The sequence below is a fragment of the Sylvia atricapilla genome, chromosome 9 (genome assembly GCF_009819655.1).
Source record: "Sylvia atricapilla isolate bSylAtr1 chromosome 9, bSylAtr1.pri, whole genome shotgun sequence".
NCBI lineage: Eukaryota > Metazoa > Chordata > Aves > Passeriformes > Sylviidae > Sylvia > Sylvia atricapilla.
The window spans coordinates 13858027-13875835 of NC_089148.1; the positions used below are offsets into that span (position 1 = coordinate 13858027).

Consider the following 17809-nt stretch of genomic DNA (forward strand, 5'->3'; position numbering starts at 1 on the left):
GGAATTCATTTCCTTGTTTGCTCGAGCCCGCAGTGAGATTAAAGCAGGTTCATTCAGCTGAGTGCTTTCACTGCTGGGCAGGGACAGCCCTGCCTCGGGTAAGTCAAAGCCTTCCGCTGGAGCACTTTGGCCTGCAATCGAGAATCATCTGTGCACCCAGTCTTAAACACAACTAAAAACAGATAATCAGTTTTGACTTTTACTCCAGGCTTCCATCTCTGCAAGCAATTTATAATCACTTAGAACTTAAGAGTAAGATTAGATCAGAAATAAGACAATTGATACCTCTGGTGAGGCTTTGAAGAGCTTGTTACTTATTTCCAGAAAGATAAACCTGCTGCAGATTCTGTCTTCGCTGTTCTGACTTGAACTGCTCGGGAGGCTTAAAGGCACAAAGGTCAATTAATCTCTTGGGCATGCATGTGACCAGATTTCTCTGTTGCACAGCCTGTTTTGACAAAATAAAGGAAAGTGGAAAAAAAGTGCAAGGACAAGATAACAATTATAGGTAACAGGAAGCAGGAAATGAAAGAACAAAGGAGGAGGAATCTCTGCTGAGTTTGATTTATTTTTATGAAGACCCTGCCAATCACAAATCCATTTGAAAATTCACATTCTTCAAGCAAAAGAATATGCCTGAATTATATAAATCTCACACATGAAAACTTTCACAAACTTCAGCCTCCAGTAATGTGATAGGGATTAAAAGAGAAAAGGTAAGGACGACTAAAACATTTTGCCATCAAAAGGCAGTGGTTATCCAAACATACAGTAATACAGTAATACCTTGTTAATTAAAAAAAAAATAAAAAAGATATGCAGAGAAGAGGCAATGTAAGACATTTTACCTAGAAATACCTAGAAATCTTCACCTGATTAAAACCAGGTGAAGATTCTACGTGCATTGTATATTTAATGATATGCGGTTGTTTTCATTGAAATGATTGTGCCCCAGCTGCTTGTGCCTAAATATCCCATGGAACTTGTCAGTTGTTGACTTGTCAGCTGACTTTCTGCACACATTAAATTGTCCCCACTCGACTCTGACTGTGCCTCTGGTAGTACCATGTGTACGTAGGAGGTTTGGTATATTCAGGGCTCAGTGGGCTTTTGGCACATGCAGTGATGATCTCCACAGGGAATGTGTGGGGGTGTCCCAATGCACTGGCTTTTAAAGGCATGCAGGGGTTACCTCTGCTGTGTGCTCCAGGGCCATACCCAGTGTTGCCAAATCCATTACTATTCTAACTAAGTTTATCTTACTCTGGAAAACTTTGATACTCTTATACAAAACCATTCCCAAATGCATAGAAACCCAAATGTGTGGTTACTTTCTGAAACAGGTCCAGTTTCTTTGCCTTTCTTTTTACACACAGCAGGGTTTTTATTTTTCACATCAGGGGCCCATTCCCAACCAAGATACATGGGAGATACTGTGATCAAAATGATGGATGTGAAAGCTAGCTTGGCTCCCAGTTTGGGTAGTTTCAGTGCTCTGGCACTGCAGGGCCTGTCAGCTCCTCTTTGTTGATAGATGAAGTCCTTATTGTGTCCCTGTCCGTGTGGATGGGTGCAGAGAGGTTTGCACTGGGCTCTGATGCTCCATGCTAATCAGGTACAAGCTGATCCTGTCTGGCAGCTATTTTAGCAGAACATGACACCACAGTTACACTGCTGTGTGGAGAAGCGAAGTGAGGAGAGAACTCCATCCTTCCACCACCTGCGGGGGTAGGCATGCCCTTTCTTTCCATAGAAAACATAATTGTTTTAATCTAAATAGCATCTTACATCTAAAGGTTAAGAAAGGCTACAGAAACCCAGGTGCTCACTGAACAAGGAGTGGCCCTGACAATTTATTATTCCAAAGTCTCCAAAACCTGATGTCTGGAAAGACAAGCTCAGAAATTAATCAAAAGTAATGAGGCCATGGACATATGAATGGAAAGACAATGCTTCTGGCCCAAACCTGGAACAACCTGCAGACCATACCGGGTATATTGTGCATCTGAAAGTATGAGAAATGAGCATACCAAGCATTAAAGGAGTAAGAAACCATGATAAGATCATTATTGCTTTGTCCACTGATCAACACACCAGAGTTGCAGTGGGACTACATTGTTCTGGAGGTTTTGATTAAGACTGCCTGACCTTTCAGAGGTTAATCTGTTCACAGGTTTATCGGCCTGAGGTGATGGGGAGGTACATACATGTCTCAATAGATGGACCTCAGTTCTCATGACAATGCTGATGTTAAGAAAATAGCAAACTTCTTCCTGTAAAAGATTAGGTGTGCTACAGCAGTAGAAATAAATGTAGATTAATTAGTTGCATGAAAGTGAGTGCAGATTTTTTTTTCCCTGAGTACATATATGCATGTTATTTGCTTTCATTATTTAAGGATTAATTTCATCTGGTCCCAAAATGAGTCATCCCTGGGTGAACCACTACGTGGGTAAGGTCACCCAGCAACTCTACACAGTGATCTCGATTACAAACGTTTAAAGTTTGTTAATCCTTTGTGGTTTTCTCCTCATTACAATTTATAATCAAGTTTTAACAGGTATAAGAAACACAACTGTAAACTGCAAAACAGATGAGTAAAAATCAGTTGGTGAACACATTTATCATTTTCGACAGAAACAAGCATTTTTGTCCTTGATATGGCTTAATGGCTTTTTGTATTCATTATTTATTAAAGCTTTCACATTTAAATTCAGAATTTGGCCCTTAAAAAGTACCACACTTCTTGTTCACTCTTGTATTCAAAGACAGTGCCTCTGAGGGATCACTGAGGTTAAAGGTCCTTCAGAGCAGCTTCACTAGGGAATGATGCAAAACTCCTGAACTAACTGTAAGGGTTCCAAGGGTTTCCATCCTACCACTGAAGCTCAACGATTAGACTTTAAGCTTAGTTTTCATCTTTTGCTGACTTGTATGACTTGGATCGGTGTTCCCATTGATGGAGAGGAATCAATGAAAGCCTTGGGAACGAGTATCGGGGACAGCAGGCAGTGGGTAGTGCAGACCCAGAGGATGGAGATCTGACACCGCACCTCTCTAACACTGCGAACACACACTGCTGTGTGCCTGAGAGGTTTCGTTTTACTTCTGTCAATGGCCAACACTTAAATCACATGAATGACACACCAGTCATCCCTTACTCTCTCTCAAAGTCCTGCGTACCCTCTGAGGACTTCAAATAATCATAGCTCCGTCAATTAAGGCACTAAAATTGCAATCGCTTCTTGCACCAAGCCCATCAATCGTTTACAACCGCGGCATTGGGTATTTCCACGGCACCTCTCCGGAGAATGACCGGCGTTGAGCGGCGGCCGCGGATCTGCCAAGTCATGCTGCCCTTGCAGGCGCCGCCGCCCGCCGCGTCCGCTCGCGAGATCCGCGCTGCTATAAAGGCGGCGGCGCGGCGCGGCTGCCGCAGTTGGCGCTGCGTTGTTATTGCTGCTGCGTGTGCGGGATCGGCTCGGCGCTCCGAGTGAGTGTACGGGGCGGCGGGGGTCGCTGTGGGCCTTACACAGTGGTTGTGGGGTTTTTTGTGGTTTATATTTTTAATTTTATTTTATTTTTACGTGGGCTTTTTTTTATTATTATTACTGTTTTGAGTGGGGTTTTTGTTCGCATTCCCTTCCCCCTCTGTGCAGATGCGCCCTTGAGCGTTGCGCGTAGGGCGAGCCCTTTCTTCCCGCGTCCCGCTCCCGAAGGATCGCGCTGCTGCGGCTGCCGCCTGCAGCCCGCGTTCAGTTTTCCCTGGTCTCAGTTTGGGGTTTTTTTTTGGCGGGGAGAGCGGGCAGATAAGTCCTTCCAACGCTCCGGCCTTTATCAGCGCTGCGCGGGGAGGAGCCGCAGGGAGGGCCCGCGGGGGGAGCGCGCAGAGCGCCTGCCGGGAGCCGAGCGGCCCCTTCCCGCCGCATGCCAGGCGGCATCTCGCTTCTAAGCCTTAAAAAAAACCCCAAACCCGAGCGCTGGATGCGGCCTGGGGGCATGCAGGGCTGGATTCTCCTGTCCCAGGGCGGTGGAAAGGCTCGGAGGTGGCCTCGGAGCCCCTTGGGCACCCAGCACGCGTGCCGCGGTCCGTGCGCGATGCCCGCGGTTCGGTGTCGCACCCCGACCGCGGCTGCGGTGGCCTCACCGAGTTTTTGTGACAGTCTGAAGGTTGACAGAGTGGGAGGCTGATGGTGTGTTTTGAAACGGCCTTTCGCTTTTGTTCAAGGCACCCTGAAGGTATGAAATCGCTCGCTCAAGAGAGCAGGCCTGGCTTATTATAATTGCAGTTTGAAGATAATTGAGGCCGTCTGCGGCTATGAGCAACCAAGATACTCTAGCCGGATTCGCGTGTATTTGATTTATGGTGCTCATTCTACTTTCCTCCGGAATGAAAGGAAGTAACAATGATTCTGTGGTCTGCTCCTCTGCGGGTTAGGAAATGCTGTGGCTAAAAATCCGAGCAGAACACGCGCTGACCCCGCATGGAGAAGCACAAGGGTTGGCAGGTCACAGTGGGTGCTCTGAGGAAAGCACATGCAGTGTGAGCTAGCCAAGGTCTCCTGCAGTTATTAAAATATTTTATTGTTACCAGAGAAAGGTGCAATAACGTATAGTTTAGAAAGGGGAAGTATCAAAGAGCAGTCTGACCTTGACTACCTAGTGAAATACTCCAGAGGATTGCTGATGGAACAAATACAGAAGGACTGGCATAGTATTGAGCAAAAGGATGGCCTTGATCTTGGAAAACGAAAAATAATGTAATTCAGTGATAAAAATGTGGGGTCTTGCAATCCAGGCCAGCAGCTCTTGCTTATAAGATAAAACTCGCTAGTTGGAGGCATCTCAAATAAATACTGTGCAGTGGCTGTTCCCCTGTCCCTCTTGCAGAACTGCACTTTGAGAACCACAGCTGCATTTGTGGTACCGGATTCTTGATGTCCTCCTGCCAGGCTGCTTCATTGCATCCTGCAAATGATCTCTAGCCCTGGCTGCCACATTCTCTCCCAGTCTGCTGCTGTTAAGGATTAAAACCCCGTGGATGAACATGGGGATAAGGAGCTTTGTTGCACAGTTAGAAATGCTGAATGTGTGGGCACTTCTCAAAATGAAAACTGAGAGGTGGATCATTACTGTCAGGGTGTGCGAGAGAAACTTTCAAAAGCAAAACCGTTGCTAAAAAACCTAGGTGTGGGTTCAAAGCTAAATGTTTGACTTGTGGGCTTGTTCTCCAGGAAAAAAAAAATTGCTGTCAAGGGGGAAGGAGCCAAGAAATGAGGTGCTCTCAACCCTTTTTAGAACGGACTTGGTGCCTTGCAGGCACAGCTTGGAACAATCCTTGGCTCTTGGCTTTCCTTAGCAACATGAAACTCAGCTAACCTTTGAGAGGTGTATTTTATCTCCAAGGTAGCCAGTGCTGCAGTGTGTAGTGAAATAACTCTTAAGAATATTTTGTGATCTGCAGAAATGAGGTTTATAGAATTGCCTATCTGAAATATTATGCTTTGGAAGTCTAAAGTGTTATACTGCATTCTCAGACTGAGCAAAAATACTGCATGGGGTGTATTACAGATGACAAGCTTTTGGGGCAGACAGCCAGAAGTAGTGTTCTCTTGTCCTTGTGTGCCCTTTTATTCTTTTTTCAGTAGGCTTAGAGGGGGAACAACCTGGCTGTACTGATTTAGACTTGGTGAAATTCTAATTAACATAGAATGTGATTTCTGTATGTACCACAGATCTTTCTGGTTGCAAATAAAAAAGGGTTGAACTGTTCAAAAGATTAAAGTGTGGTTACATAGAACCATGTTCCCTGGGGATTAACAGAAATTAGTTTCTTTCAGAATCAACAGGAAGATCAAGTTTCAGGTCTTAAGTTCCCTTGTAAAATTGAACAAGGTTCTTCTCACTGAAATTTCTAAAAAACAGACTTTCTACTCCTTTACCATGTGGAATGGGATGGTTTTCTTAGTGCTGCTAAAGCTCTAGGCTAGCTCTTTTCCAGACTCTGAACTGTTACTGGTTAGATAACCATGACTGTGTCTCTAGGCGGCCATGAGCCATACATTTTGAAGTGCTGATAATCTCTATGGTGGCTCAACTGCCCCCAGGTGACAAAACTTATTTAACACCTAAGCCTTGTTGCAAGACCAAGTGCTGATAAACTGTCTTTTATGTTTAATCTAGATTGATAAGATACTTAAAATAAGTCCTTACTTCCAGCTGCAAACGTACTACCATCTAACTGTATTGGGGTTAACTCCTGTCTAGGTTAAATCAAGATGTCTTCAGGAAAGGCTTTCATTGGAAAACCAGCTCCTGACTTTACTTCCACGGCTGTAATGCCAGATGGACAGTTCAAAGACATCAAACTCTCTGACTACAAAGGTAATTTCATATGCTTCTCTAATTACACAGATAGTCTGGCCATAGGAAGGACTGGAGGGTATCTGAAAATACATCTTGGTTTGGTTTTGAAATAATAGTGACCACTTGGCAGTGGGCTGAAGATCGGAACTTGTGCAGTGGTGGCTGGAGTATGCTTAGAAGGCTGTCAGCAACATGGCTGAATGGCCCAGGTGTGATAACTGTTACCAGTGAGCATAAAACTCCTCTAAACTGTTACCTTGCATCAGGCTCATATCCCTGTATTGTACTGAGACTGGTGTAACATTTCCAGACTGTGAAACAGCAACATGTTCTGTCTCATCTTTGTCAATGGAAAGTAAATTCTTTCATCTAACCAACAGTCCCTTTCTCTAGAGTGCTGGCAATATGTCTGCTTTGCCAAAAAAAAAAGCTTCACTAAAAACAAAGGGAAAGCCTGAAGTAATCAAGTACTCATGTTGATAGCTTTAAAAATACATTTCTAATGATGCTGCAGGCTGCATGAGGATGATGAGTAGGTATAGACTATTCACCTACTCAGTTAAAGTGTCTCCTTGGCTGATAGCCTTTCAAATCTGTGACATTTTTGTTTAGGGTTTAGCCATGGGGTCTTCTGATGTAGCATACCCAGAGCTGTACTTGGGGCAGTAGACCCAGGAGATGAGCATTCCCTGTTAAATTTGACAGTCTGGGTTTAGAGACTTCAATTGGGTAGGGTTTTAAGGTTATTATTTAGGCTTTTTCTGTGTTTTGATGGGGTTTGTTTGTTTGCTTTTTCTTAGAAAACTAACAATAACTGCTTGTACTGCTTTTCTAGGAAAATATGTTGTGTTCTTCTTTTACCCCCTGGACTTCACTTTTGTCTGTCCAACTGAAATCATTGCCTACAGTGACAGAGCTGATGAATTCAAGAAAATCAACTGTGAAGTAATTGGAGCTTCTGTTGACTCCCACTTCTGTCACCTTGCCTGGTAAGAATCAGCCTTTTAACCCAAGAGATAATTCTGCTTGGCCTCAGTCCTTGCAGGAGCTGAGTCCTGGGTGTATTCAAAGGCACGTGATAAGTATTGGTGTTGCCAGGTGCTTCTGAACAGAACTGAGCATACTGGGCATCAGTTCTGTTGCCACATGTCAGATTGAGTGTGATATTGCAGAAAAGATCAGCTTCTGTTGTATGTAGCTTGAGCCCTCGTTCTGAACTGTCCATATTTTTAACATGTAAACCTCTCTTCTTCTAGGATCAATACTCCTAAGAAACAGGGGGGTTTGGGCACTATGAAAATCCCCCTGGTTTCTGACACAACACGTGCCATTGCCAAAGATTATGGAGTGCTGAAGGAGGATGAAGGCATTGCATACAGGTAATGTGCCAGAGATAAACGAGCTGATAAAGTTCTGGTGCAATGCATGGACGTGTCAGATGAACACAAGTTGTGTACACTTGAACACCTGCAGCCAGTTAAAGCTATTGGCTGTTCTGGGTGTGAATTCCTGCAGGCTGTCAGACACTCCTACAAGGGGAGATGCTCCCTGTCTCTCTGTGGTGCCCAGGCTTCCTGTACTTTTAAGTTAAATCTGCTTCCCTTTGACTGCCTGTTGCTCAGTGGCAGTGTCTCATTCAGGTGAGCTGCAAACATTGGTAATGCAAGACCTACAAGTGGTGAAAGTGATAGCAGGTATTTAGTCTAGTGATCGAAGTGTAGATTAATTAAACCCCAAGTCTTTAGTCTGCTCTTCATAAAAGTTGCCAAGGGAGCTGAACTTCTGCTAACTCTTAACCTTATGGTTGGAGGACTGATGAGATATTGCTTATTGTCTTTTTGAGAACAGTGTGTAGTGAGGATTTTTTAATGTAAGAATGTCTCTCCTTGAATTTGTTTTTTCCTTGGGTTTCTCTTCCTTTTTTTTCCCCTACTACTATCTGCCTTAAATAGGAAGCACTTCTCTCCTGTGTCAGTGCTTTGACTTGCCTCCTGTCTCTCCTAGTTCCTGTTGGGCTTTCAGCTGCTGCTGTTCCATGCTGTGCATGCACCAAGGGGTTCCTTTCTAGGAAGAGGTCACAGTAAATGGCACAAATGGTGCCATAATCAGATAGTGAACCTGGGCTTTTGAAACTCACATCAGTCTAATCAGCCTTTCAAAAGCTGTGCTTAACTTCAGGGCTGTTTCTTGTTTGTTTTTAGGGGTCTGTTCATAATTGATGACAAGGGGATCTTGAGGCAGATTACAATCAATGATCTTCCTGTTGGCCGTTCTGTTGATGAAACCCTAAGACTTGTCCAGGCCTTCCAGTTTACAGATAAACATGGAGAAGGTAAGAGTGCTTCTCAATTTAATGTTTTCTCTAAAGAACAGTGTTAACTAAGCAGGTTAAATCAAGGGTTACTGAAAGGTACTAAGTACATGTATCAATCTGTGCACAGCAGGTAATTGTCACTGTTGAAATGCAGCTGATTCTGTAAATCTGTTTGTTGAAGGACACCATAATGCTTTGTCTTATTCCAATTATTTATCCATTGAGTACTTGCTCATGTTGAGATTTCACTTAAATCACTTTGGTGATGGATGTTTTGTCCAGCACATAGAAGTTGTTTCTTTCAATTAGACACAGAAAGTAATTGACACAAAATTCTAACAGAAGCCTGTTAGACTGCATAAATTACTTAAATTCACAGAAAGTCTGCTGATCTTTCTGTCAATATATAGTGAGGGTAAAATGGATGAGAGTCTCTGTCCCTATAGTTCAGGAGGAATAAGGTGTTTGATACTGTCAGCTTTTTTGCAAGAGTGAAAGAAAAAAAAAGGCACTGCAGATAAAAATTTCAAACCAAGTTATGGAAACTCAAAATTGTTATGCAGGTGTTAGTAGTCTTCAGCTGTCAGTAACTAATGACGTGTTGCTGCTGATCATACTTGATGTGCTTCAGAAGTGGTAAATCAGTGGCAGATTTTATTAAAATAAGCTGCTCTCGTGACTGTGGTAAATAAATACGTCATGTGAGGAGATATCCCAAACATTTGATGATGGAGCGGTCACACGTCATGCAAATGAAGCGTTCCTGTGGCTTTGAGTAGTCAAAACCTGGCAAAAGGTTTTCCTTTGGAACTTCAGTCTCATCTAAATCAAGACAGACCAGAGTAAGGTGTGTAGCAACACTCAGAAGCTGAGCATACTGTGGCTAAAATTGCCAGTCCTGAGTGGAGCAAGGACTCCACTCATCCACATCCAGCATTCCATGGCAGTAAAGAAGGAACACTGTTCAACAAATGCTGCTCAAGGAGCTGCTGGAAGTTTTGAGACCATGCAACCTCTGCATCCTGGTGGCTTTTTGATAGCCATGTAGGAAAACCAGTGATAGTTAAACGCTTTTTCCCCTGCCCCATTCAACTGGAGAGCTGGACCAGGGTGGATTAAAGATAAGGGGAGTACAGACTTGGCTGGATCCAAGGAGATAAGTGTAGTGTGGTGTTAGAGCCTTTCTGACCTGGGCTGGTGGAGTTGGTGTTACTTTTGCTGTCAAACTTCCCAGAAGCTTTTAAGTGGGGCTGGGAGAGGTGCTTGTGTAAAGGACGCACTGTTGTCTGGGCAGGCTCCTGGTTCCTTGGATGCTACTGCCGAGTAAACAAATAGAAACAAGCAAAACAGAGCATAATGTGACACTGAGTGCCTGTCTGTATATTGCAAAGATCTGTCCTGTTCTGAGCTGCTACTTTGTTTTAATGTTGTGTGAAACATGTCCTGCAGGAGCAGCTGGTAAGACTTAAACATTCTTATCATTTCAGTGTGCCCAGCTGGCTGGAAGCCCGGGAGTGACACAATCAAGCCTGATGTTCAGAAAAGCAAAGAATATTTCGCCAAGCAGAAGTAAACATTCAGCCTGAGTGTGAAACTAGTATGCCTTACATAAAGAGCAAGTATCAGTTACTGAACTTTGATTAAGTCACTGCATCTGAGTCAAGGGATCATGTAATAGTTATAAACAGTAACTTTTTTACTTGAAGGAAAGTTTATCCTGTTGACAGTACCTTCATAGCAAATCCTAACGATCAGTATCTGTACGTCAAGCCCTGTTGACCTTAGTGACAATGCTGTGTCTGTGGTTAGCCATGTGTTACATAGAGCAGTGGTATCCTTTTGTAACTCTATTAAACTTGTGAAAAGAGCACACTGTCTACTGTTCTTGTATGTAGTCATCAGGAGACCTGGGAAGCAGTGCAGGCTACACTTCTGAAAGCTTTCTGTAGACATCTTGAGTCCTAGAGGCCTTTTACTATGGCTCCATTAGAATGGAGAGAAAAAGACTTGGTTTTCATCTTGAAGTAATAAAGTACTGCTCACACTCTTTGTGGCTTGGCTGCTAGAGGGAGGATCAGGCTGTTGGGCTTAAGCTCTGGGCACTAAGCTTGGAGCATGTGACTGACAAAGGTGGGGCATCTCCTCATGTACCATGTCAACTTAGTCATTCTGGCATCTACTTCAGTCAAAACTGACTGTTCATGTCATTCCTGGGAATCCAACGTCGAATTTGAATGCTGTCTCTATGAGAATAGAGCACTGGGCTTTCTGGAAAGCAAACTTCTTGGATATACAACATTCACGCACAGTCTTTCCCACTACATGTCACAGGAGTCATAGATAATATGCCAGTTATCCATTAGCTTGTAGTCATATGATTTAGATCAAAAGAGTGGCATTATAAAATCTGGTACTCAGGTGTACTTAGCCTTTTAATCTTTGTATTTCAAGTGATTATGTAAAACTCAGAGCACATGACTGGCCTTAAGTTACACCAAAGATGTGACTGCTGTGTAGCTTCATAGTTCAGGGTGGCTCCTGACGGGGCTGAACTTCAAAGCTGAGGACTTGGGTAATGAGTTCTTGCTTAACAATGCAAGGGAGGTAAAGCCCTGTGATCTTCATGTACCTGTAAAGATTAAACTCTTACTGGACCTTGTAACCCTCTTCAGCTCAAGTCATAAACAAGTTCTGTCCTGCTTAAAGTCAGCAACACCAAAGGTGAGGACCAGGGCTACTTACGTCACTCAAAAATGGAAGTTGTATGCCTTGAGTAGTAAACTTGTTTAGTACAGCTGCAAAAAGTATGTGGCAGAAGCCTTGATACCAAATACTTGAATATCTACTAAAGTAGCTAATCTCTGAAGATATGTGAAAGTAATGTTTAGCTGGGTCACTTCTACTTAATTTTTAAAAAATCCAAAGTCTCAAGATAACAAATGAGCTTCCCAGGAAGGCATTGATGAGTAACAGGAGCATTTATATGGTTCAAAGTAAAATTAATATAAAGAAGCATGTCTGAGTAAGAAGTTACCGAACTTTCTTTTCTAGCAAGTAAAAAGGAGTAAAGTTAGGGCTAAGCTAATGTAAAACTTAATCTCAGTGAAGAAATTTTTGCTAGTATCTAATCCAAACCTACCCTGGTGCAAATTGAGGCTGTTTCCTCTTCTCTCCTTGCTTGTTAGTTGGGAGAAGTGACCAAACCCACCTCACCACACCCTCCTTTCAGGTAGTTGTACGGAGTGATTTTGTAGCTACTCGGTCACCTACCCCTGGACATGGAGGATGAAGGGGTTTTCTGATGTTCTGCTCCTGAAACTCTCTCCAAAAAGGGGATTTTTATGTGCCCGTCCCAGGCCTTGGGAGGAAGGTGAGGGTCTGAGGGTGGTTCCAACCCCAGCAGGTGCTGTGGAGAGGTCAGAGCTACCCTGCAGCACATCTGGGCATATGAGTGTCCTGTAGAAACACCCCTTGTGTTCATTTCTTCATCCCACTCCTCTGGTATGAGGAGTTTCCTTCATGTGCTGTCAATTCCTGTGTGTCCTGCCCACCTTGAGCTCCCCCACACTGAGAGGCTACAAACTGTACCTGCTTAAACATCTCAGTCACAGGTGAGTGATGATACTGTGAAAACTGGAAACAGCCAAGAAACAAAATCCCTGTGGATTAGGAACTGGATTACATGCATGCATCAAACAATTGACAGTGGGAACCAGTGCAATTAAACAATTTTTTTTAATTCTTCAGCCACATGAGTCATTCCCAGGAAGGTTTGCTATGATGTCATTTTAATGTTTACATTAAATTTCCAAGAGCGTGACACACAAAAAATACGTAAGGAAACTTCTTCAAACCAAGAAGAGTATTTCTTTGTTTAAACTCTCAGTTGATTCAGATGTAGCTTGGAATCTCCAGTAACTGTTCTGGGGCTTACACCCCACTCCTTGCAAAATGACATCTTACTCTGGTGTAACTTTTATGATACTCAAATAACTATTTTTTTTTTTTATTCTTTTAATCATTAATTGAAGTGGGTTTTTTCCAGGTACCAAGATACAGATTGTATTTTCACTACAACTATGAACTACTTTTGCTTTCACAATCAACAGGTGCCATATTTCCCAGTGAGGCAAAGACCTCACTCAAGTAATGCTTGAGTTTGACTGGATGGGTAGCTGCCTAGTGGGATTTTCCCTGACGATGCAAATCAGAAAGGATAGATGTGACATTTGCTAATTTTTTTAATGTGTGAATGACTGCATATCTATTTTCCTAGTTTGGATGCTTATTATAAATAGAACCTTTATTCATTTATTTCTTTACAATAGTCAGGTGAAGGGAAACTGAAATATGTCTTACTGTGTCTCTATCCTAGATCTCTATATTTGTAGCTGATTGCTGTGACTCGTGGGGGTTTATGTAACCATTCCTCAGCTGGACAGGGGAGAGATAGAGTGGAAGGTTCATGGGTCAAGGTAAGGACAGGGAGAGATCACTCGGCAGTTACTGTGTCAGGCAAAACAGGCTTGGGAAATTGGCTTAATTTATTACCAATCAATTCAGAGTAGGATAATGAGAAATAATGAAGATGCAGGGACATCTGTGCTCTGGAGCACCTCCTCCCCCTCCATCACTGACCTTGGTGTCTGCACAGTTGCTCTTCTCACATTCTCCCACTCCTCTCTCCAATTGCAGATTGTTGTACAATTGTCCCCCACTTCTTGGCTCTGTTATCCCAGAGCTGGCTGGCATTGACCCCCTTGGAAACATGGAAACTTTGAGGAGCTTCTCACAGAAGCCACCCCTGCTGATGCCTTGAGAAGGCTGATCTGGAACAGAGACTAGACAGAGCTAAGAGAATAAAGTAGGGATTTATTAAAAAACCTTTAAGGATACACCTTGGGCAGTACAAGAGCCTGGCCAGGGCTACACCCAGGATGGTCACAAAATGGATGACTGGTCATGAGGGCTCACACTTTTATAAATTTTGATCTATTTGCATATTGGGGTTAATTGTCCAATTACAGCTTTGGGTTATGAAGTCCCATCCTCCCAGATTGCTCTCTTCAATTCCCTGTTGTTTATGCTTTTTAGGCCTGAAGCTTGTAACAGTGTCCTTGGTTCTCAAGCTGGAAAAGGATTTGTTTTGTCTGGTTACACTGTGAAGGGAACTGACTAACAATATGATGCTCAGAACTGCACACCTAGGCAGCACAGAATTTGAAAAATATGAAAGCTAAAAGTTAAGGCATCACTGTCACCCCCATGCTGCCAAACTTAGCTACAGGAACCCAATATACACACATTGTGTTCTCCCATATTATCTAGAGTTAAAAAAAATATTTCCTCATGTTTATGGCAGATATTTATAATTAAGTTTCCAGATAATAGCATTTGTGTAGGAGCAACAGGGGGCTTCTTGGTATGTATAATACAAAGCTGTGCATCAGATAAATTCTATATATTGTATTTTTCTTGGCATACATAGGATGTGACATTCAATATTCAACATACAGAGCCTTACCTTTACTAGATTTTCTACTTCTATGAGTTTGTAATTTCAAAATTAACAACTACATATTTATTTTTAGACACTTAGAAGAAAAAAACCTGCCTCAATGTTTAAAGAATTATCCCTTTGTAACAAAGCAAATTTCTCAGTAGTTTGGAAAAGAGTATGAAAAGTTACTAAGGTTTAAAACCCTCTCACAAGTACTCCAGCCTTTTTATCAGGCCTTTGTTGAATATGTTATTGGATTGTCCAATAAATCAATACAGTTCAAAGAACAGAAGCAAGCATTTTATATCTCACAGGTATTGCAAAATTTTGTCCTTTGGTTAGGAAAGTATGTTTGCAAAAGCCCCATGAAAGCATAACCCTAATGTTACACATCAAAGTAAGAGTTACGTAAAGATTATGTTAAAATACTCAGGATTATTGTATTAACTGTCTGAAAAATGTATTAATAACCTGAAATTTTCAGTGGGTCTGGTGTTCGGTATTACATTACGTGACAGTCTTCAAATGTATATTGTGATGTATATTGTTAGACAGATAGAGGAATCAAACCAGAAATGTCTTGGTTCTAATCTGCAAAGGGTGAAATGAGGAAAATGCAGAGTAGTAGAATGCAGCACATTTGGACAAATAATTCAGAAAGTGTTAGAGCTGTTACTGTCTCCTTTTTTAAAAATACAATTTAATGGTACATAGAAAAAGAACACTGAACTAGGAAATCCAGTGATTTTTGCTCATGAATGTAGTAGCTCTATTTTTAATCCTTGGAAAGAAAAAACAGGAGTTTGCTGTTAATGTACAGTCAAACAACTAACTCTGCATTACCAAGGGCTCCATGCTGCATACCCCTGGGTGGCTGCAGGAGAACAGGCTGTGAACTGTTTGCAGTGTTCCTGAACAAGGGCTGAGTCTGTGGGAAGCAATTCTCACCACACCTAGTGATGAAAGGTTTGGACTTCAAAGTGAAATTTGGCTCTTTCACCTGAAACTTAAATCTCTGTACATATTATGGGGACACGGGTCTGAATTTAGAATGTTTCTTTGCAAGAAACCATTTGAGCACAGATATGTGAGTAAATATATGTGAAGTCATTAAGGTTGCACACAAAGTCCAATAGGTTTATCTTCCATATTCCACAGCAACAGATTTTTTAAGTATCTGCATTGATGAATGAAACCAATATTTTTTGTCTAGAAAGGAAAAAAGGCTTCAATCTACACTTAATAAAACATTGTAGCCTAAAACTGATGCTTTTCATCAAATTCACTTTTCACAACAATAAGGCCGCTTTTTACATTTTGGAAGACTGAAGCAACAGTGAATGATTCAGGAAGACTAGTCTGAACAATACTGGAAAAAATGTTATAACATGAAATTAAAACCTAAGACTAATTCCTTTAAAAGGAATGAGAGGGTTTATGCATTCACAGAAAAAGCAATGATTCTGCATAAATTTAAGAAACACAGGAAAACTCTACTCCCTCCACTCCTATAATCCACTTAAAGGAATTTTCCTGTCCCATGGTTTGTTCTACACGAGGAAAAAAACTGCAAGCAACTTAGTGTAAATGCATTTGATTTTCAGAAACTTTTCAAGGTGCTTAGGGGAAAAGAAAAACATATGCAGTTATTAAAAGTAAAATTGCTTTCTCACTGAGTTATATATACAAACATCAACAAAGATAACATTAGAATTATAGCTGTAATATTAATGAATTGTAGTAGCCATTTCAAATATTTGTATGCAAATATAATCACATTTTGCAGATTTTGGTATATTACTGGAGAGATTTTAAGCATTCCACTAACATATCTTACTGCTCATTTTATGATAAATATTTAATTCTTTCAAGTTTCCCACCATATTTCCTAAGGAATGTTAACATCTTTTTCAGTCACAGAGGTAAAAGAAAAGCTCATTTTTGTTCCTTGATGCTCTCTGTTTCCTCCTTGAAAACCTAGAAGGGAAGTGCTCTGTTCTGTTTTCTGAGGGAAACGTGATGGATGATCTGTCACAGGAAATATGATAGCACAGGAAGCCAAGGTAACAGCAAAAACCCTCTCATGAATACATTTGTCTGTTTTGGTAGATGGATCTGTGAAAGTTCAGGTTGCAGGGGTGCAGCTGTTTCTCTGCTGCACTGAGCAGTAAAACCACTTCCCTCAGAGGAAGAGTTTTGAACTGCTGCTGCTTAAGTCAATATTGAAAGTTAATTTATTAAATACACTTTTTGCATGAGGCTTAACAAAGTGCTGATAACCACACTGGCACTGATCAGTAGCTGCCACTATCTTGTTTTTTTGAAATGCATCAGTCTTAACTCAGAGGGTTTTTGATTCAATTTAAATTCAAGTCAATGTGCATTTTCAGAAATAAAACCCATGTCAAATAGGGACTACACCAACAATAATTTTGGTCACAAATGAATAAAAGACCATGAGTATTATAACTGAATGAGTAAAATTATGTTTCTGATCCAGAGGAGGGCAATCTAACCCTAAAAAACCCAAAACAAAAACATAGCAATAAACCCAAACCAGACTTTAAAACATCCATCAAAACAACAAACCAGGAGAGTTCCCTGCTCTCCTAAGGTTGGCTATTTTTGTCTGACACACCAGCACTGATTTATACAGCAAAACATCTTTAATTTTCCATAGTTTAGAGAAAAACAGCATTGTTACAAGCCACTCTTTTTATGGGAGAAGGAAGTAAGTCAGTATCAGGAATTAAGTTTGCCCCATTCTTCTTCATACCACAAAGAAACTTTAGTGCTTATTGCACCACTGAGATGTAACTGATCCAAACCGACACCAAAATCCCCCAACAGTGTTTTCTGAGGTGTTTTTCTGAGCAACAACCCTGATGGCTGCTGGTCACCAAATTAGACCATGCTTTGTATTTAATTGTCTGTCAAATCTTTAACTGTTATAAAAATATCAGTTATTTTTAGATTAATGAACTAAAAATAGGAAAAATATAAGGATAATAAGAATGGTAAATGCATGAAGCTATTACAAATTTGTTAATTCTCCATAAGCTATTTTATTAGCTTGAAATATACTGAATACCTTGTTGCTAAAACTGAATTTAAATCCAAGTTGCTTTTAATTTCTTTTATTTTTCCTGTTCAGCTCTTGAATACTCACTCTACTGGTTATACTGAGGAAAAGAGTCTTTAATAAATGTTTAAAAAATAGGATTTAGAGAAAAACTTCTCTAAAATCTAAAATGTGATACTTGAATGAGTAAATCTATCTGGGTATTTGCAATTACTTGTTTGACATTTGCAAGGGCTGAAACTAAGAATGCCTTCACAATGCCTCAGGATCCAAGGATGATCCATTCCTCACCATGTCTGGTCTTGTCATAAGAGATGAGATAAGTCAAACAGGTTTTCAGACTTCAATTTTATAAGACAAAGGCTACATACTCCAACCAGCAAGGAGAGAAAACTACTCACTGCAGCTGTGGATCCCAGTGACCTAGCAAAGAGAAAGTAATGCCCAATCCAAGTCTCTCCAAAATCACTGTAGTAGGAATAGATATTGCTAAACATTTGTACTCTGTTCTGCCTGATACAACCATATTCCCAGAAGCACAAGGAAC

At 41.3% G+C, this 17809-nt stretch overlaps 1 protein-coding gene across 3 annotated transcripts in view; it reads left to right on the forward strand.

Moving 5' to 3' along the window:
- PRDX1 (peroxiredoxin 1) overlaps window positions 1-10550 on the forward strand; it is a 354741-nt gene extending 344191 nt beyond the window's left edge. Inside the window, exons 1-6 of one of the 3 annotated variants that reach the window (XM_066324971.1) lie at window positions 3355-3493; window positions 6268-6384; window positions 7202-7355; window positions 7623-7745; window positions 8568-8698; window positions 10168-10550. In XM_066324971.1, coding sequence (XP_066181068.1) covers window positions 6279-6384; window positions 7202-7355; window positions 7623-7745; window positions 8568-8698; window positions 10168-10253 — 600 coding nt within the window. In that variant the 5' untranslated portion in view covers window positions 3355-3493; window positions 6268-6278 and the 3' untranslated portion in view covers window positions 10254-10550. Of the gene's footprint in view, window positions 1-3354; window positions 3494-4220; window positions 4240-6267; window positions 6385-7201; window positions 7356-7622; window positions 7746-8567; window positions 8699-10167 lie in introns of those variants that run through there. The other 2 variants (XM_066324972.1, XM_066324973.1) reach the window with 2 other exon arrangements.
- Window positions 10551-17809: the final 7259 nt, after the last annotated feature.